This window comes from Chiroxiphia lanceolata, chromosome 4 (genome assembly GCF_009829145.1).
Source record: "Chiroxiphia lanceolata isolate bChiLan1 chromosome 4, bChiLan1.pri, whole genome shotgun sequence".
In the NCBI taxonomy this organism is placed as follows: Eukaryota; Metazoa; Chordata; class Aves; order Passeriformes; family Pipridae; genus Chiroxiphia; species Chiroxiphia lanceolata.
The window spans coordinates 47739841-47761843 of NC_045640.1; the positions used below are offsets into that span (position 1 = coordinate 47739841).

Genomic DNA, 22003 nt, shown 5'->3' on the forward strand with positions numbered 1-22003 from the left:
CTGGTGCTCAGCACAGCGGTGGCTGTGGCTGCTTTGTTACGGGGTTGGGAATGAGAAAGCAATGAGCAAAGAGTGCATCAGACCCACAGCCCAATCCTAGCAAATGGGAAGACGCTTTTGTTTACTCAATCAATCTCTGTAGCTTGTTATTCCTTGAATAAGGATTTTTCTTGCAATCAAAGCAGGATGACCCACAGAAAGATGCTGTAGGTCAGTGTGAGGTTTGTTGATTAAAATCTGCTGTTTATGCTCTGAAAAAAACCTGTACCTTGTGCTCCTAAACACCTGTCCCTGCATGTTGTTTAGTCCTTTCTTGTACAGATTCTTTCCCCTATAAATGGGTAGCCTCTTCTGTCCCCTCCTACCCTCCCTTCTCTGCCTCGGGCCATCATTCTTGCTGTCACAGGAGAAACCCCGAGGATGTCAGAAGGAGCTGCGTGCCCTGACTTGTGTGAGCAGGCATCTACCTGTGCTCATGAATTCTGGCCATGGAGGAAGGTTGATTTACTATCGTGATGGTGGCAGGAGGCGTGATGCTCCAGCTGAACAGGGTGACTGTGGCCCATGCTGCCCACCCCTGTCTGTGCGTGCCAAGGTGCAGTTGGTGCTGAGGTTTGGCTGGTACATGCTCTAGGGAGGAGAAACCTCCCTGCAGACGTTTCACGGGGGATCTCAGTTTTCCTGAGTTCCTGCTGCATAAATGGTTTGAATGTGTCTGCTCTAATTAAATTTCACTTGGAGGATTTCAAGACTACCCTTGCATATTCATGCTTAGATATTAGGATAAAGTGGTCATTTGTGTTAGAATTTGCAGGTCATGCCTTATAGATTTATGGCACAAATTTGACAAAGAATGGCTCTCATTATCTAAATGGTACAGACTGCATTACTGACAACAGGATTTAAAACTATTTCAGAACTGTAGTAAAAATGTTTAGTGTTTTTAAAATATTTCTACACATTGTCTCACTGGTTTTAGGGAAGCTGAACTGCTACCAGACAGGGAATTAATTGTTTAAGCAAAGCAGTTTGAGTGAAACTAGGAAATACCTACTTGCTCAAAATACAGGCAGAGGAAACTCCTCTCACCTCCGTACAGACTTCACTGGATTTTTAGGTCAGAGCACACAAACAGCAGTAGGATTCACCTTTTCCCCCTCTTCCTAAAGTAAATGTAATGGGATTAAAGGAGGGAAGAGCTGGAACCTTGCCAGTATCTTGCTGCACACAGAGAGCTTAGTGGGATTCAGCCTCCTGGCTAAATAAGGAGTCTAAAGGAGCTATAATAAGGCTGGATTACAAAATGAGTATTTCTTATTTCTTCCTTGAGAGCTGCAGTCGAGATCACTTAGAATATTTAGGAAGCTAATCTGTCAGTTACGATTAGTGTGAGCAGCCTGATATCTTATTTCTTCCCTTTTTAACAAAAGTCCATCCTGTGAATCCAGCCTGTGTCTCAAGTAGGTATGAATGTTCACTTGTGTCCTTAATTGTGCAGGGACGTGTCATTTTTGTTGTACCATGCAGGCAAACAAGAGGAGAGCAGCAAGAAACGGGGCTCCAGTGGGTGCAGGAATCCCTCCCCATCCTGCTGTGAGCAGGGCCCATGAGTGGGTTTGCCAGGAAAAAAGCTGATGCTGGTGGGTATGAGGGAGGATGGACCAAACTCTCCAGGATCCAGTGAGTTGGGGTTTCAGGGCAGTATTTGGAGCGCACAGAAATGAGCTGCAGGAGTAAAAACGTATCCTCCCTGACTCACTAACGCACCCAAAACTTGCACTTTGTGCACTTCACAAGGCACATCTGTGGCACACTTTTATTGTGCTATGGTATATGCACTATTTCAGAACTGTCTGGTTATTGGGATTAGGATTAAACTCTCTTGATAATCTGAGATCTCTGGAGATCAGGACATGTTTTTTTCCTCTTGCTACATATAGACATATCTTTCTTGCACCCTTACTCAACTGGGTGATGTCATGGCATAACTACAGCCTATTCAGAAATATCCATCTCACTGATTTTCCCAGTGGAAGGTTTGTTTGTGAAACCCTGCCTTGAGAAACTGACAAAAGGCTGGGGATTTTGCAATTATATTTGTAATATTGGACGCCTAATAAAGATTTCTCAGATGGCTGTCATTCAGTTTTAATTGCTGAAAATGTACATTTCAAGTTTCTTTCACTCCACTAGAAAAAGTTGCTAAAACACAATCTCTTTTTTCAGGTAGCAGAGCATCAAAGCATGGTCATCAAGGAGTCTGTAGATTATTAACAAAGCGTATTCAGAGTGTAGATTTCAAATACAGTTAGATTTTCTTTTTGAGCAACTCACTACTCCCCCCAAATAATAGTGAGGTAGCAGCAATGTTGCTGCTTCACAAAGTGTTATGACAAGTTTGATGGGATTTGGCAATAGAGCATTCAGCTGATGGCATTCTTCCATTACTGGGAAAAAATCCCTAATTTTTTAATAAAAATATAATTTTAAAAAAGTTTTAGTCCTTGTGCCTCCAGAGAAGGGCTTGGACTTGTGACCCAAAGGTACCAGAAATTTCTGCTTGTGTGTGTGCGCACGGGAACTGTAATTTCTAAGCCTGTCTCATGATAGCTGAATGTGGGGTGTTTTGTGTTTTTTTTTTGTTGGTAATACTATCTGTCTCACGGGGAGAGGAGAAGCCAACTCTATTTATAGTTCAGAATCACTGTCAAATGCTATCTTTCACAACAGTTTTATAAATGGTGCGTGACAGATTCTCAACTGGCACAAGCGAGCAGAAAAAGAGAAGTTGTGCCAATTCACGTTAGTAGAGAGAGAAATCATCATGAGGGTCAGGCAGCACTTCAGAAACACTGAGCAGCACTTTGCTGAACCACTGTGACACGTGTCTGCAAGTACAAGTATTACTATAGATGGCATTTAATCCTGTATTGCACCTCTGGAGAAGGCAAACAGCCCTATGCGCTGCCCCTGCTGCAAAGTCCTGTGCCCTGCGAGTAACTGTGGCTGGTGGAGCCCAGCAGAGATGGTGAAAAGTACTGGATGTGGAAAGTACACTTTACAACAGGTAGACTCAGGAGGTAGGCTTCTTACGCCATTTCATAAATTCATCCTAAAATTAGCTTGTAATGGCCATCCTCTTGTGCTCGGTGGAAAAGTGTGTATTAGGCATACAAAATTAAAGTAATACCATGGCAGGAGCAGCTCATGTTGCTTTTTAAACCCAATAGCTAAATAATACAGCAACATCCTCTAAAGCACTTCAGTTTCATAGGAACCTAAGAGCAGTTTTAGGTATACATAGATGTGGATAGGGGTTCAGAGCCCCTGAGTGACCGTCTCAGGCTTTTTTCTTCTCCTCTAAGCTACCATAAATAAGACTTGGAGCTCCAGCACGAAGGAGAGTTAGTTAAGGCAAGTAAAAACCTGCATGGGAGAATGAGAGAAAGTCACTTGAAAATAGACTTGTGAAATGAGTCTTAGCCAAATGCATGGAAGATTTAAGGTCTGCTTTCTTGCTAGTTATGTCTTGAGTCAAATGAGATAAAACTGGTGGGAAATACTGTGAAAGCCACATCCCAGTCTAGCCAGCATCTTTGTGGTTCATCTGGTTAGTCACTCAGCTGTAGGAGACATCTATTAACCGCAGAAGGTCTCAAAGCAAACTCTCTTATCTAACAATGCCTTTTTTTTTTTCGTGTGTGTTGTTTCTCGCTTACTCACTTTTACGGTCCTGTTGGGACTGGTTCTCTTCTATTTCTATACAGAACCAAAGTCATTCTTTCCAGTGCCTGACTCAGACCCATTCATTGTGAGCTTTCGGTAGTTTTGTGGTGGAACAGGCCTAACAGCTTCTTCTAGAGTTGTTCTCCATTGACATAGGAAGCATTGATACCATAGCCCCCTCAGACTGGACCTCCTGAACAAATCTAGAAGCCGAAGGAGCCCCTTGGAGAGCCATGATGGTGGTAGATTGGAGCCACTGGATGGTGGCTGTTGGTAGCCACTTTCAGATGCTCAGGCTGGGAGATGTCACTGTCCCTAGGAGCTGAACATTTAAGTCACATTGAACATGATTTATAGGGAGAGGAGAAATATCCTTCTGGTAAAGATAACTAGTGATGCAGATACCCACAAATAAAAATGTGGTTAATTACCTTTTTGCCTTTCCAAACATATATGGATCCAGTGCTCTTCTGCTTTCATTTCTTATAGGGAAGTTATCAGAAATGCTGCTTTTGTGGGCATCAGCGCCATCTCTTATGATCTATTGGGCAGAATCAGCCACTCAGATCCTCTGAGGCTGAGCATAAGCCAGCAGAGTTTTGCCTTGTCTTCCATTGCTGTAAATAAGAAAATAACCTTTTCTTCAAAGATTAAGCTTAGTTGATTCACAGAGGTGTAGCATTTGCAAATAATTAAAACTGGATTTTGATGCAGAAGAGCATAATTTGCTGCTGCAGTTTTTGAAGCCTTTTCTGTCTTTCCATTTACATTGGACCTTACAAATATCCATCCGTAATCTCTTTAGAACAGTCAGGAATCAATGCCTGGACTTGCTTCAAATGTGCCTGTTATTTTCAACAGGGAGGTTGTTTCCATGTTATACAGCACAGTAAAAAGGGATGATCAGTTTTCCCTTTATTCATCTGATCAGTGTTTTATTTGCCTTTATCCATCCTTCTGTAGCCATCAGTTGAAGGTACATTGAATTACCTTTGTTTTTCTGTGCAGAAGAAGGCATTTAAATGTGCCAGTAACTTAATCCACACCTGAAAACACTGAAAAAGAAGTTTCAGGTCAACTTAAAAATATTAGAAATGTTTTGATCAAGAATCTCTTCTTCCTTGGAGGAAAAATAATTCTTGCATTTAGGCCCTAGGGACTTTTTACATACTGTGATTCCATTCACACAAAAAATCAACAAATCAAATGCTTACTCAGACACAGTATCAGATCAGAATTTTAAAGTATTTTTGCTAGTGGAAATCAGTCTTTATTTAATGTGTATTTAGCTCTTCACTGTATAACCCATAGTCTTCAAACCCACTGGATTTTATTATTCATGTTAGCTCACTAATTTATTTTCAGTAATTTTCTCAAAATCTGTAAGAATTATTAATTCTTTCTTATATCAAAGAACATTTTAAAATATTTTCATTTGCCTTGCAGCTTCAGTGTTGTTGTGTGTGTTTACAAGGGAAAACTCCTTCCTAGTTACTGTGCTCCAGGACCACTTCCAAGGGTTCAGAGCTGGATTTCTCAAGGACCAGATGAAAGAAGGAGGGTCTTGTATTGCTTAGATGTGCCAAGCTTTGCGATGCTGAGGACCCTCGTCTCTTGGCAATCGCCACTCAGCTGCTAGTGCCTTGTATTTGGTAAAGATGGGATTCAAGTAAATTATTAACTGGCAGATACGGTGGCTTGGTTTGCATAACATTTGACATTAAAACTGGCCCTTACTCCATCTGTGTGTTTTGGAGCGGAACCAGGAACTAAATTTAGCTGGTCCTGGCTCCAGGGTGAGCATGGCCATCAGTCCTGCCTGCAGTGCTCGCTGTGACCCGCTTTCCTTATTGATTTACAAGGAGCGGTGCTTCCTGATGGTTTTCACATGTTTTGAATGACACTGGTCAGGTTTGCTCTACTCTTTTTGTGATTCTTTAGACATAAATGTAGTGCTGTTTCACTAAGTATGCTTTCTTGGAGTGGATAAATACTGCTCAACAAGGCAAGCAGATACTCAATTTAGTAAAAAAGCTGAAAAAAAAGGGACATTGAAATTCCTATCTGCTTTTTAGTATTTAAGCCTCTAAAGTAACTGGATACCAGCTTTTAAGTTTTTCTTCTAACTTTCATGCTTTTTTAGAATAAACAATGTCAGAAGTATGACTCCAGGCACTGGAGACTCCAGTGACCAATTTTGGATGACCTGCATTAGGAGTGGGGACTTCAATGTGGCTGACTTTCAGTGTTTTTCTAGATAGCAACAGCAGGGTAGCAAAAAGGGCTTACGCCAGCTCTGTGTCACCAAAGGGTCCTCTCTGATCCAGTCCAACTAGCTCTACATGTTTGAAGAGGACTAAGTCACCTTCCTAGCTGCACTCTGATCATATCCCTAACTTTACTGGCTGTCAAACTAGATTATATTTCTATATTCTTGTCTGCAATGGTAATTTTGTTCATTATTTTCCCTATTTGACAGGAAGAGCTAATTTGATACTTGAATTTTGAAGATGGAGAGCTCTTGAATTGGTAAATTTTGAGATAGTTTCAGTGCAGTGCTGAAAATACTGATTTTTGTCACAAAACAGACTTAATGAGGTACTTCTGACTGACATTTCAGGAAATAATTTGTAAAAGAGAAATTCCTTTCAGGATTCACTCTAGTTATCAGTGATGAAGTGACAGCTGAAAAAGCAACATGATGAGAGTCTCCTGCCTCAGCCTTTCCAAGCAAGAAAGGGTGTTGCCTGTAGGGTCAAGTCAGAGCAGTGCTGCATGCATAGTGAATTAAAATAACACAGAAAATAAGAGACTTCTTTTAAGGCGATTATCTGCATTTCTATAACTCAGGTGATGTATTTCTATTTCTCCAGCAATGCAATCGGTCCCCTCGTCGCGCTCTGGCTTATCTACGAGCAAGGTGGTGTAATGCAAGAAGCGTCGACTCCCGTCTGGCTGCTGTTTTATGGAGGTGTTGGGATCTGTGTGGGTCTCTGGGTCTGGGGTAGAAGAGTTATCCAGACCATGGGTAAAGACCTCACTCCAATCACACCATCAAGGTAGGTCCACAGGTGTCATTACGGCTGTGTGAACTTCGTGTGTGAACCAATCTGAGAAATTGCTGCTCCAGTATTTTGTTTGTAATGCAGTTTGCTGAATGTGCTGTGCTTTGATTTTAATGATAACCTTGCTTCGACTTCTCCATCTTTCTATAAAATGAAAGAAATAAAAGGAAAAGGAGAGAAAGAAAGAATGAGAAGGAGTGAAAGAAAAAAAGATAACCCTGTAAACTAATACTGAATGTGTTTGAGGTGTAGAGGTCTGCGTGAACAGTCTTCTGCTGATGACCTAATTAATATGGCAGAAGGTGCATTTGGAAATGGCAAGATTACAGTGGCTTTCCCAAGTGCACTTCTGACTATTAAAACCATATGTATTTATTACAGTAATTTTCATCCTTAATGCATATTCGACCTCTGCTGGTGCTTAACCGAATTACTAATTAGGCATGATTCACTGCAGCGGCGAGTAGTAAAAGTCCCTGACGCAATGAGCCATGCAGCCAGGTTACTACAGATGACTAGCCTGTGCCGTTCCCTTTATTCAACCCTTCCTTGTTCTCTTAACTTATTTGTATGACAAAAATCACTTGGAGATAACACAGTCGAAAGAAGAAACGGGTAAGACTTTGGCACGCTGCATGGTATCAGTCCGAGCTGATGCAAAGAGTGATTGTGAAGTGTTTTCTTATGCTTCCTGCAGTGGATTCACTATTGAGTTGGCTTCGGCGTTCACAGTTGTGGTAGCTTCCAATGTTGGACTTCCTGTCAGTACTACACACTGCAAGGTATGCCTTTGCCCAGCGACTGCAGTCAAGGCAGTCTGGACTATTCATCTTAAAATTGTGCCGCTCGAGCCAGGGATAATGGCATGGCAAGGGGAAAACAGCCGCTGACAGAGGATGGTTAGGCAGAGGTGCATCAGCGCATCTCGGTCATGCCAGTGACATTGGAAAATAATCAGGCTTCCAAAAAATGCATTGGAGTTGTCACAATAAAGTCACTGGAATTGGACCCGGTGTGAACTCCATAGCTGTTGGTAAAGAAAAACAGCACTTACAAAAACATGACATCAATTTTAAAGCAAATGATTACAAGGAAGAACCTGGTTTCCTCTGACAGTGCCATTTGAACCTGGTCGGGTAACATTTCTCCCTTGTTCAGAGGCTGCGCACCATTCATCATTTATACTTCACTTTCTTGATAAGTGCATGGCATGGGATTTCCTGCATATAACTCTTTTACTACAGGTTTTCCATCTGTCTTTTTTTTTTTTTTATTTCTTCACAGTGGATTTTGCATTGAAGTAATGTGTGCGCTAACGGTACTTGTAGCCTCAAATGTGGGTATTCCAATAAGCTCCACCCATTGCAAGGTATTGGGGTTTGCAGTGATCCTATCAGTAAATCACATCACTAGGACAAACCATAACAAACCACAAGAGATACCAATTGTTGCAGATTGCCTTCACTATGTGGTGCACAGTGCAGACTGCGATCGCAAAATAACGAGGTTCACTTTTAAAGCTGGTACAGATAAAAGCAAAGTCAGCATTATAACTAATTGCACAAAAGTCTGGACCATTTTTCACCCTTACATGATTGTACTGAACTAATATAGACATATTAAAATAACATAGATCTGTAGTTTGCGTGAACCCATTTACATGTGTTTTAGAGCAACCTGTATGAAAAACACTGCTACATCATTAAGCTAATATTTTAATGTCTCTCTTCTTTTAAACCAACTTGTCCTCACTTTTGTGCATTATAATACAGAATCTGGCCCTTATAATCAGTTCTTTGAACAAGGTTGTTGGCTTTCTTATTATTTTCTAAAAAAGACCACTTTGGAGTATAGATATAGGCTGGGTAATGAGCAGAATTTAATTGTGTCATATGGTAGGCTGTGTGAAAAGACATTTATATTGCTTGTAGACATAGGGAGTATGTGCACATTTGCACTGCTGGAAGAACATAATGGGAATTTAAAATTATGTTCCCTGGGAAATTTTCAAGTCAAAAATCCCATCTTTCTTTCCTTTGCTTCCCTATGGACTCCCAAGGTCTTGGACATGCAGAGCCGTTTGTTTCTCTCATCCTCTGGCAGGATGTGGGGAAGCCCCTCCAAAATCAGAGACCCCAGAGTGGCAAAGTCCCTCAGTGGCGTGATATGCCACCAAGACCAAGCCCTAAAAAAAGACAGATCCTGTAGGATTCACTACTGCACCCTGGAGACCTTGGAGCCCTTCCAGCCCGGGCTGGGGCTGGGGCAGGCAGGCAGGTTTCCGGGGCTAACTGCTCCATGGCATGGCAGGCGGGCTGGCAAAAAACCTGGCATCCTTGCCTGTGACATTGACCTGGTTTCCAGTGAAAGAGTCAATTGGCCTTTTTCTAGTGAAAGCCATTTCTTCAGAAAGCCTTCCTCTGTTGCAAAATCATTTCTTTCTTCTGCCCTGGTGCCTCTTTGAGAAGCAGCCAAGACTGAGCTACTCTGAAAGGCTGTTCAGATTTCCTGGCATTGACAGAACTCTGGTTCCTCTGAATCAAGCAGGGAGGGGAAAAATAATAACAACGTGATCCACTTCTAAAAATGCTAGCCTGAAACCACCTCCCTTTAAGATGACTGGTATATCAAATGCATGATGAAGAATTTGCCAGGGAGAATAATACAGCTTTGATTATCCCTGTGTGCCTGAAGCACTTCTAGCCAACTGTTGTAAAAGAGAAAACACACTTTGGTGCAGATAAATAAACTGAATTTAAAAAGAAAATGTCTTGGAAGCCATAAGCTAATGAGGGGGTGGCATGAGGAGGTATTTATTCCCTCAACACAGTTAAAAGCTTGGTCTTTTCTAACTGCAGAGCAAAATAGTTCTTTTTTAAAAATACTTTCATAAAAGCAGTTGATGTGGTTAGTCTGTGTCTGCGCCCTGTAGTTTTCTGTATCTCATTAGATGGATCATTCTTAATGGAAAGATCCACTTTGCAATAGGATTAGACTCTTCCAGGACATCATGTCATTATAACTGACTCAGTGTTTCAGCAAAGTGAGATCCTGAGTTGAAAGATCGTAAGTGATCAACACAAGATAAAGCAAACACTTGTAACTGATTAATTCCTTGTTTTCTTTGAGGGCCCAGGGAAGGAATAAAAGGACTGTTATATATCCTTTGCTCCATGTAAAAATTCCTCTCTGAAAGTGCTGTCAGCCACTGAGTCAAAAATGCTGTCTTAAAAATCAGCAGGAAAATTATTTTGCCCTAGAAATCAAAAAGAAAAGAGATTCGAGGTTAGCCTGATATTGAGGCTCAAGCACCAGGGAGTGGAAATTATTCCTTTACCCAATATTTGTTTTTGCTCCACTGCAGAATAGAATTTGCGGAAGTGGGAGCCCTACCAAGGGGTGTCAGTCAATTGAACATGCGGTAACTAGATAAACTGATGGCAAAGAAGGAGCAGCATGAAACAACAGAGGTAGAGTGAGACCTTTTTAAGGTGGAACAATAGCCTGTAATGAAAAATGGAGACCAAGTATGAAGGAAAGCTCTGAGCAGCAGTTTTCAGGTCTTGGAGCAGATGTGGTGGCAAACTGGAGGTTGGTAGCAGGAAGAGAAGCGTTATCTTCTGAGAAAGATTCGTCAGTCCCTCTCAGATCAGGAGCTGCCTGTGGTCCTAAATCAGAGGCTTTGGTCTACATGAGGTGGTCACTGCTCGATGTGCCTGTCCTAAATCTAGAGCCAAGCAGCTTTTTCACGCTCAGTGCCTGCTGAGAGCCTGAACTGCACCTTCATGTTTGCCATGAGTCAAAGGGGAGAAGAAAATCCCTCTAAAAGCCTCCAAGTCAAGGAAGCCTGAAGGAAAGACCTAATCTTTTGAGCTTCCAAAGGAATTTATGAATCTGAACATGGTAGCCACATTGCTCTGCCTGCACCAGTTCAACCTCCCTTAGGATTTAGCACCGAAAAGGTGGTACGGTGTGAATGCATACCTTGCCTTTCTATTGCCCAGGTGGGCAAATGGTCGTATTGAATGTTACACATAGCACCTGTTATTTATTCTAAGATTTGAGATGGAGAAATAAATAGACATTTCTCAGCTGTAACAGATTGTGTTCATGTACAGATAAAATTACAGTGCAGGAGTTAAATGCTTTTCCTCTGCAAAAGCGACTTTGCTGAGGTCATACTGTTAGCTCCGTTTTGCCATTATGATTTTGGGGTTTTGAAAAATATTCTCTGTGCTGCTATGATTGAATTATCCTGTTCTGTGTGTTCTTATGATACACCATTGCACAGGAACAAGAGCCAAGAGCATTTCTGTAATGCTTTAAGCAGAGCATACTGAAGGCAAACTGCACTGGTTTCAAACCAATCTCAAAGTAGATATCATCTGAAATTCTGCAGGCGGTGTAGTGTGCCTACACCCAAGTTTTAGTTACTCTCCTAACCTCTAGTCCATCAAAATAACTATTAATAAACTAAACTTTAACAATGTTTGAAACAGATTGCCAATGCCATCATTGCTGATACCTTTTAAATTTCAGGAAGGACTCGGAGACTTGCGTACGTAGACTGCAGGCTTACTCAATAATCAATGCTTCTTGTTACAAGCATGACAGATGGATGCTAAGGACATGGAAAATGGAAAGCTGAGCCTCACAGCTGAGCTGCTGGAAAACCAAACGCTGTTTCCTTGAATTAAGGCTTTGATATAGGCAGAAGTGTGGGGTTCCTCTTCACTAGGCACCTCCTAAATACAGAATAGCATATTATCCACTCAAGCAGTATTCAGATGAAATATTATCCAAACGATTTCCTTATTGGATCAAGCTTTAGACAGAGGCCTTATTGGTCATAGATTATCAGATTTAGTTTTCCCTTGTTCCATCACAGGCACCCTGGAGTTACAGGGTCTTCCACAAATAACTGTTCTCCAAAAAGAAACATTAAGCAATAGTTAGAAGCTAAGTAGGTATTAACAAAAAATATGGATTTGATATCTTCATCCCGTCTTTCCCTGATTCCTTGTCCTCCTAGCATTTATCATTTTCCTGGCTCTGTACATGGGGAGCAGCTCGTCTTTTGATCTATAGGCAGGGACTGATACTCCCATTAAGAAAATAAGTGGGTAGGCAGCTGTGTCTTGGAGTTTCCTTACCTTCAAAACAGGATATTCCTTCCACATTTCTTGCTGCTTTACCGTGCACTTTGAATAGACATGCACATGTTTTTGCTAACAGCATGGAAAGCCACTTCCAGGGCAGAAAGAAAATAGAGAGTTTCTGAAGTTTTTGTATAATTTTTCACTGAAAATGGTTTTTTCAGCCCAGTTTTTTTCTTAAGAACTAATATGCTGGGTTTATACCTGAGCTTATGGACTGAAAACACAGTCAAAGGAAGAAAACGTTGCAGCTTTGCCATGCTACAATGTGTTTTGTCTACAAAACCACTGACCTACCCCGCTGCCCTAGTAGCCGTGACTTTGAAGGATATTTTGGTGGTTCATCCACTTCCCCACCATCGTTTTGGTGTCCGTGCAGTTTGCGTGCCCCAAAGCATCAGGCTGCTGTCTTTGTCTGCACGGAGGATTTTAGCTCTGAATGCTTTGCTTGGCTAGCTGGTCCAAAAGGGCTGGTTTTCCTCAGAGGGCTTGGACTGATGAGTTTGATGTACTGCATCTAACCTTGCACTGTCTATCTGCCCCCTGCCAAGTCACCCTCACTGTCACAGGGTGGGCTCAGTTGCTTACCTTGCTGTTGCTGTCCTGTTTATAGCCCACAGTATTAAAATACAGATATGCTGTTTTGAGTCACCTCTGTACGCTGGGCTGTAAGCTGCAGAGGTTCTGCAGCTGCTGGGTTTGGGCAGGACATCCCAAACCAGCAAGAGGGCAGGCAGGCGGGACATACTAGTTCTCCTGACCTACTCCGTGCTAAGCTCTCTAGCAGAGCCCTAAAAACAACTCTCCTGGTTTTTTCATAATTTAGACTGCAGTCTGGCCAGACTCCGTGGACACTTGCCCTGCGCCCTGTGGACTGAGTAAGGTGGAGGGCTGCCTCAGTTCCACTGATGGCTGATGCAGGAGTTAGCAGGACAGAGAAAAACCTACAAACGTATTTATTTGCCTTTGGCCAACCCCAAGACTCATGAAAAACAGATCGTTGAAAAATAAAGGTTAAAGCACCTTGGAAGTGTCACCCTCCTGCTACCACACCCGAACAGAGCCATTGTCATCCTCAGGGGCTGCTTTATCTCAGGGCATCGCTTGGTATCAGCTGGCTGGCATTGGTGTGGTTGTGGGCATATTACAGGCACTCAGACCTACCCCTCACATCTTGTCTCCCTCTCTCCTCCCCACACTCCCAAGGTTGGCTCCGTGGTGGCCGTTGGCTGGATCCGCTCCAAGAAAGCTGTTGACTGGCGCCTTTTCCGCAACATCTTCCTGGCGTGGTTTGTGACTGTGCCAGTGGCTGGCTTGTTCAGTGCTGGGGTTATGGCGCTGCTGAGGTATGGGATCTTGCCTTACATCTGAAGAGCTTCCTCTGCTGGGAAAAGGGGAAATGGCCAAGCTACTACCGAGAGGAGAAGCGTTCCCGTGAAAGAAGCAGTCGGAGAGGATCCATCTTCCATATCTAACTTCTTATCTACTGTACATAACAATGTGTCATATTGGTGACATGGTGATGTGGTGCCATTTCTTATATATTACAGAAATATATATGCATATAGTAGGTAACAATACCTAAGTTATATTATCAGTGGGGTGAAAATAATTACCTAGAATTTAATATTTAGTAAAATTTGTACATAGTGTATCATTTTGGTGGCTATTTTTTAATCTTTTGAAGAAGAGTATGGATTAGGAAATGTTTCTTGTCCATTTGATATAAGAAGCGAGGTACAGGACTGCATAACACATGAATTTTTTAAAGCTATTAAGATACTGGAACAAAATAAAATGTGCAGAAGTGCTTTTCATAAAATAACTTTGTTCATATCATATTGATCTTTGTGTATCATAGCGTGATGGTTATGGCTGTGTAAATACTTACAACAGTAACTTTTAAATGGTGCATTTCCCTTATATATTTTGGATAAGAAAGTTTAGGAAGTACCAAAGAAGCAGGGGAATAGCTTGCCAATATTATGTTGTTGTCTACACGTGTGAGCGTGTGTTGTGTTTCCCAACCTCTAATTCAGCATTTTCACCAAGCTCCAGCCAGTGAGGCTGGGATAGTACTGTTCATGTCTTAATGTAACTTTAAAAAAAAAAGAAGCGCACACAAAAAAGTTAGCTCTTGTGACTTAGTAGGCAGACCATGGTTCTCCACATTAGCTGATAGTAGACTGACTTCATTTTGTGGGTTGATACTTCAGTATCTCACTGCTCACCTTCTGCCTTTCCCCTTCAAGTCACGGCTCCCAGTTGCCCTCCTATCAATTCCTGTGGGAGACCAGACTGTCAGTCTCCCCTTTTCCTGTCCATCCAGCCACAAGCACACACTCTCAGGTACAGGAGCGGGACCGTGGCATGCACGGCACCCCCGCGTACAGAAGCGAAGGGCAGCAGCTGTTAGGAAACGGGCCTAGCCCTGGTTTTGTGGTTGAAGGTAATGGGCGCCCATGGGAGTGCTGATCCATGCAGGGGATAGTGTGAGAAACAACGGGGAGGATGTGAGCAGATGCTGCATCCCCCGTGGCAAGTCCCATCCGATGCCACAGCCAGCCAACCTCTTGCTGTGCTGCCAACAGCAAGGAGGGGATGGGAGCCTGGCCCTGCGTGGATGGAGGTTGTATGGTAACCAGCATTTGAGATGAGATTTTTTTCAAGGCAGCTCAGGGGAAAATGTCTAGCTGCATCCCCTGCGTGCCTTTGGAAAGCACATTTGAGTGAAGGTTACTGTTTTGTGGGTGGGAGGCAAAGGGCAAAGGGTGCCCGGAGGAGGCTGGGAATCTATTACTGTTTAAATGCTGCTAAAATTTTGATAAAATGTTCTTGGTACTCCATTGTGACTTTTCCATTGGTCATTCATACTAAATTTATAATAAAAAGATAAACAGCCCCTATAATTGCCTCTTGCGTTTTTCAAGTGTTACTCAGCCGTAATGGGAAGGCTCCCCGGGCAGTTAAAACCTACTCCTTGGCATCTGCTGACTTTTGTTCTTTGTCTGCTGTGGTCAGTGGGGATTAAACCACGCTTTGTGTGGCACTGACAAAACCTCCCTTTTCTTCCTGCTATCTGGGCAGCCCCAGTGCCCAGCCCTTGCTCTGTCCAGGCTTGGCTCACAGGCGTCTCCCCGTCAAGGTCTGGGGGCTGTTTCGAATGCATTCCCTGGGCACTTGCTGCCTCCAGCTGCTGCCCTAACTCCAACCCTCCTGTCTGGGCCTCTGTAAGCATCCCTGTTGCTGTGGCACTGTGGAGCTCGGTTTCCAACCCCTCTGAAACCCTAGACCTGGGGTATAAATAGTGCTGGCAAATGAGTGGGACTGGTGGGCAGCGGCCGAGTGACCAGAGTAGCCAGTAAGTGCACGAGACAATTTGGGACCTGTGGATAAGGGTGGAAGGACTCACTGTGTCTCAGCACTTGCATAAACACTTACCTGCCCAGTGGCCCAGCAGCTTGCCACCTTATTTTATCTACAGAGACAAACCACACTTCTCTTCCTGCAATGGCAGGGACCCAGCTGAAGCCCTGCCAGACAGCATGTGGAGGGCTGTGCCAGCTCTGGGGGTATGTGATAATCCCCCAGCACATGCAGCTGGGTGTCTGTCAACACACACATTTAAAAATAAAAGTGTTATGAGGGAAACGGCTGGCAAGGAGGCATCTCCAAAATATCCCTGCCTGCCCCAGATACACTAACCTTTAATCTGGAGGGAGATGATGGAAAGCTCAAAGTGACTCTCCATAGCATGGAGGTGTCCTTTGCCACCCCAGAGAAGCAGAATCACTGCAGGGGAGGCATAGTTAAAATGCCCTTGGCTCAGGCAGCAATCAAAATAGGTACAGGTCTATTTTCAGCTCAAGAAATGGTGAGGGGTTTGCATTTTTTCAGCAGTGTGGGGGCTCAGTGGGGCCCAAGAGCTGAGCTTTGTTTAGCCAAGCAGATGCTGATGGATCCTGACAGGAACATGGGATGCTGTGCACCTCACAAGGCTGCCCCATCCCCTGGAAGAGGTCTTCCCACCAGGATTCACAGTCATCAGGGCTGCAGCCCTCCTGGGCAGGACACAGGATTTCATGGTTGTCATCAGGCAGACCTTGCTGCATGCTGGGGAGAAGTGTGCACAGAATGCTGGGGGCTACAGCAAAGGTAAGCACAAGAAACAGGTCAGAACGTAAGAAAGACAGAAGCCTGATGAAAATATTTATTACAAGTAAAAACACTTCTGGCTGCGGAAATGTGGGCCTGAATTTCAGAAAACAAAGTGTCTATAAAGTGGCTCATGGACAAATGGTAAAATCCTTGACTCAAATTAGCCTGAAGAGAGCCAGTTGGCAGTGTGTGAAGGTGCTAATAGACTCTAATTACCCTCATCACCTTCTCCTGGTGCCTCCAGCCTTCACCCCACTGCCAGATTTCTTAGCTTGCCTTGGGACTTGCTTCGTCTTTGCATGTCTGATGATTGCTGGGCTGATTCTGGGACTTGTTATTGCCACCAGCTCTGCTCTGCTTATGCTGCTTGGTACTGTGCCCCATGCTGATGAAGTTGCTGTGGCATGGTAAGCCGTGCATCCTGGCTTGTCCTCCCCAACACAGCAGTGCTGTTCTTCCAGCACTCTGCTGCTGGTGTTCTACTTTCAAGGTAAGTATCCTGTGTGCTAGTGACTGGTCAGACTGGCTGAGCACCCCTTGGGCAGGAGGTCTGCCTGTGCCACAGGTACTGAGGCTTGTTCTGGTGTTGGTCACTGAATGTTCTTTGCAGGGCTATGAGTGGTGTGAGAGCCCAGAAAATGCAGCTGGGAAATGCGTGGGGCAGGGCAACCCAAAGGCATAAGGCCCTTTGTTTGTGGTAGAGAAACCTGGGTTGTTTTGTGAGAGCTTCTAGCCCAAACTTGGGGACCTAGGTGCCCCTGGACTGCAAGATGATGCTGGAAAGGACTTGGACAGATATGTGTTTTTGGAGGGAAGAAGACTACTTGAATTAGTGTCTTGTCCTGTTGCTTCTCTAGAGAAGGCAACTGATGAGAAAAATGGGTTTGTTTTTGTTTTGGGTTTTTGTTTGTTTGTTTGTTTTTTAAAGTTTAGGGACCTTTGGTTTCCTGTTTTTCCTTTTGTAGACCTTGCTTTAGTTACACTAATGATATGGCCTGATGGATCTGATGGAGCACTGATTCCACCTCCTGGTCGCCAAAAAGAAGTCTGAACTGGAGTAAGATTTTATTATCATTGTGAATGTTTGTAAGCCTTCATTTTCTAAGCAGTAAAGCAGAACAGAAAAGAACTATATGTAACAAAAACATGAACTGTGCTCTGTCTAGAATTCTGATTTCTTAGATTCTAGGAGAAAAATTTCTTACTGTTGCATGGAATTAAATTACATTTTCATACTGATTGACAGAAGCAGACTTTGCTTCTACTTGTCTTGCAGAAGTAACTATTATCTGACTTGAGTTCTTAAAACTAGGCTGCTGAACTTCTGGAGTGATGCTATTTTAGCACTGTATTAATGAGCACACACTCTGTCCTGAGGTAGGATTGGTCTGATAGATTTTATATGCACATTGCATCACTTGTTCAATTAATTGCAGTTTTCAAAAGGGCATTATTTTTCCTAAGTGAAACAGTATTTTTAACTTGTACAAATATGCTGTGCTTTTGTCAGCTTTAAGGTACAGAAGCTTTTGAGAGAGTGAATGCAAAAAACAAAAGCTTATTTCCTTCCTTAAATATAATCAGCTTTAAACCAAAGTTGGTGCCTGGAAACCAAGCACAAACAGTCCCTGAGTTGCGTGGCTCCTCACATCTGTCCCAGCTGACACCAAATATCCAAATTCAGAAAGCTGGCTTCTCATCCGATAAAGCCTAAATTCAAGGATGTGACATACGCTCCTGCTTGGCAACAGTGCTGCAGTGCATGTATTTACTGTAGATAATTATTCATTGCTGTGCTTCAGAAAGAGGAAGTGGAGTGATAGGTGTCCAGCTGATGACCAGTCCTCTTCATTGCAAAGCTACAGTCAGCCCCTGGACCCACAGGATGGTGCAGTGCGTGCCAGTTCCTTTCCTGCGAGCGGCTCATGCAGCTTACAGAATTTGAGTTGCTACTAAAGAACATGATCCTTGTTTCTGATCTCTCGTTGTAATCTGAGGTTCTCTGTCTCTGAAAGCTGACTCTGCTACTAGGAAGATTAATCTGCAAATGTTACCTTGCTATCTTGATGTACTTCGTAATGCATGTTCTTCTCTTGATTTGATAAGACAATTTTGAGAATCCCCTTGGTTCCTGTGGAAAGCAGGAATACCTAGAATAGCCCAAGGTTTCTGGTCTGAATAATTTTTTGCATGCCTGAATCTTCCACTCATTCTTGCTTCTCGTGGAATCCTGGTGATCTCTGTAATGGAAATTGCATGTGACATGTCTTTCACACTCATGGGCTTATCAAAGTAAAGTTAACAAGTTCTCTCTTCTCAGCCTCTGGCTTTGCATGACAAGCTGTAGTAGGTCCTGGCTGCTTCCTGACAGACGACTACTTCTGTTTCCCACAAGACCAGAGATGCTTTGTTACACTGATAAAGTGCCTGTCAGAGTACTGGGGTCAAGTGCTGCTCAAAATACATCAAAAGCAATGGGGAACTGGCACAAGAAATTATGAAAGGGAGAAAGGGGCTTGGGGCTAGACCCAAGGACCATGAAGAGCTTGGTCGCTTCACAGGGCACAAATTCAATTCTGTAAGCAAGCTTTGGGTGGTAGACAAAGGTGAATGCCTCCAGATTTCTTAGGTCACAGCCATGTACTGTGTTTGCCTGGTTTCCAAAGTTTTAGATACTTTTTTTCTAAGCACTGTGAACAATTTGGATACAGAAATCTGTGCCCAGAATCTTTGAGACAGCAGTTCAAGAGCTATGTTAAGTAAGGTTGGCTAAAAACCTTTCTACTTACTTGGGTTATTGTTTCTAAGCAATGCAGAAAGAGGTTAATAGGCTTTATCAACTTGCAGGCTGTTTTCTTCCATAAAAACCTGTCTTCTTATCCCATCTTTATCACAAATAATGTTTATTAAGGCAGAGTTCCCCTTCCTTTATAAAGGCTGAAGTAAATGCTCTTAGATATCATTTGAAGAAAATCTCCTGAATCCATTGAGTATTTATGACAAACACTTCATACTTGTTTGCTTCATTCTTTCATTTTGGGTAGTTTACATCAAATGAGTGTAAAGATATTTCCTTTGTTACAAAAAATTACTCTAGTTCCCCTTCACACAGGAATGTATAGAGACAAACAGTTCTAATTTGTAAGACCTGTTAACAAATGTGAGAAATTTGCAGATGGTGTTGATAAAAAGCACATTACCAATATAAACAGGGTAGAAATAAATGAGGTAGAAAGGACATACTAACAATACCAAAATAGCCTTCAGAGATCAAGAGGTTGCAGCTGAGACAGGCAAACAATGGCAGAAGCACAAGCTGCTGATGCAAAACTAGAAGAAAAATGACGACTACAGAGATGCCAATGGCCTTCCTCAAAATTTACCAGCTTAGGTGGCCTCTGTTAGAGTAGATTCAATTTCCAATCTGTTGCTTTTATTCTCATGCCAACATTAGCTCTAGGGCAGAGGTGGCCTCTAACTTTTCAGATGGAGACACAGAGACAGTGGTCAGAGAGCCAAGCGAGCATCTTTCTCCTGCCCTCACTGCCCTCCAACCCACCAAGGTAGTGACTCTTACTCTGTTCATCCAGTTTCAGAAGCAGTCCTCAAGGACTAAATTTCCCCTTAATTTAATTGAGAAAAGGGATGTAGGGCTTTACTGCTAACATTGTTTAGCAGCTATTTTTGCTGAAGCTACAATTATCGCTTACAAAGCAATTCAGTGGGTAATGGAGGAATGCTTCAAAACCTCTCAGGTGCTACCTACCCACAACACTCGGAGAGGCTCCCGCTCTGAAACTTTCAAGTTCAGATCTTGTCTGTTTACATTTTCCATTAAGATTCTGCATATAAAAAGCTAATAAATGTTTTAATACATTCTTCACGAAGGCATAGAATCCAGCAGACTAGCAAGTTGTTTCCACCTGTGGTCTGCAACCATCTGCAGCATTCGTTGATGTATTTATAACCATCTAGATATAAACAGCAAATGTGATAACTTAGATGATCTTTAAGGTCCCTTCCAATCTAAACTATTCTACGATAACACTTCATAATCTTATAGCCCACTGGAGAATGGGCTTTGATATGAAGTTGGATGATAATTATATTACTTAGAGGACATAAATTAATTTCCATTTACAGTTTAGTAACACATGCGATAGACAAATCTGCTACAAACCTTCTGACAGAGAAAATACTGGGCAAGGAAAATTGTCATCCTTGGAAGAAAGTCTCAGTAAGGCAATGGCAAGTTTTTTATCAAAATTACTGAAAAAATGAAAAAATAGTTAATTATTCAGGTACTATCTGGGATAAAAATTGCAAAATACAGGGCTTTCTTGGTGTAATTATTTGGTATGCCCTGCTTATTCCTACTCAATATTCCATGTTAGATCCCTTTAATCAATTAAGCAGGTACATTTATGATGCAGAAGAAACTAAGTGGAACAACCTTGGACATGATGTGCTTGTTGATTTGTCCTGCCTTCAGCCCGTACTGTGCTAATGCAAGTGTGCCATCAGGTGGTACAGAATGAAAGAACTTGATAAAAAACTGATGCTCCAACTTAAGCCTATTAGAGGAGACTGAGTGTCCCCTAAAATGCCACCTTTAAAGCTGTCAATAACAAGAGACAGCTACTGATAATGCCACCATAACACTAGGTGGGAAAGAGCTCTACAGCTGGGGTTACTGGGCATGTAGATACAGGGGCAAATGTCTATGAATTCAGCAGGCTTTGAGACTCTTAGAACAGGCTTATATAAAAGTTTAACCTTTTTAGAGTCTGCCAAAGGATCAAATTACCACCTGACAGAACCAATCCTTGTCAGGGATTTCTGAGGGACCTACACCGCTTTCATCACCAACCTCCCTCAGTATCTCAAACCTGAACGCATCAATCCCTAGGAAATGCTTAACTGCTACATCCAGGTAACTTGAGTGTGTACAAGGGAAATATGCTTCAAGAGCTGCTAAGGCATCCACGGTGAGCAGCACAGAGATGTTTGAATCAGGACCACAATTGTTTATTTCCTGAACTCCTCCCCAAAGCAGCTTGTTCTTGCTATCAAAAGCTCTATGAAACATCCAGCTTTCCTCTTTTTCACTAATTGTGAAGACTTGCACTCAGTACAGCTCTCCATGGTCAGCTGAGCTTGGGATATGTCTGTATTTGTGTTCTTACCAACAGCCCACCTCTCCTGGCAAAAAAGTCACAGGAGCATAAAGGGGTCCCTCATTTACTCCCTGGGGAGTATCTGTAATACTGGGATGCTGAAACAGCCACATGTTTTATTCTCTGTCATCAGTATTTACATGGAATGAGAGATGAAAGCAGAAGGGAGAAAGGACACGGCAATACACTCTGTCAAATAGAGGAGCAGTGCTTCCAATAGTTAAATGGCTAGAGGAAAAATGAGACTTTGCAAACATTGTGAGTGACCGTATTTGTATGGTGTATAATATGTAGTCCAGGAAAACTGGGGGAAAAAACCAAGGGCATTTTGGTATTAGTATCATGAAACAAAGTAAAATATAGTGCATGCCAGCAGACTTTCTAAATTGCCAAGGAAGGGCAAATGGCAGGGAAAAGTTCATTGGAAGACAATGGCAAATAATGAAAGGTGATTTAGTAGATGTGTACCAATTACATGGGAAAGCAAGGAAAGGAGGGAGGGAAGGAGCACTCTGTTCACTAAAAATAAATGCACATCTGAAAGTGTTTGTTATTAAAATTGCTGTTACTCTCTCCTCACTTCCAATGGTGTTAGAAAAGGAAACCTGCTGGTATGTGAAGGCATGATTTGGAGGCTTGGAAAAATGTAACACGTGAAAAGCAGAGGCTGTGCTTTAAAGTGGTGAGTTTGTCCTTTCCTCTTTAAAAAGCAAACCTTAAA

General features: G+C 42.7%; 1 protein-coding gene across 7 annotated transcripts in view; it reads left to right on the top strand.

Annotated features, from left to right (window-relative positions):
- SLC20A2 (solute carrier family 20 member 2) overlaps positions 1-14853 on the top strand; it is a 57734-nt gene extending 42881 nt beyond the window's left edge. For 3 of the 7 annotated variants that reach the window (XM_032684695.1, XM_032684694.1, XM_032684693.1), the window contains 3 exons: positions 6600-6785; positions 7489-7573; positions 13154-14853. In XM_032684695.1, the coding sequence (XP_032540586.1) occupies positions 6600-6785; positions 7489-7573; positions 13154-13318 (436 nt within the window). In that variant the 3' untranslated portion in view covers positions 13319-14853. Of the gene's footprint in view, positions 1-6599; positions 6786-7488; positions 7574-8075; positions 8161-13153 lie in introns of all 7 variants that reach the window. The other 4 variants (XR_004356507.1, XM_032684698.1, XM_032684696.1 and 1 more) reach the window with 4 other exon arrangements.
- The last annotated feature ends 7150 nt before the right edge of the window (positions 14854-22003 follow it).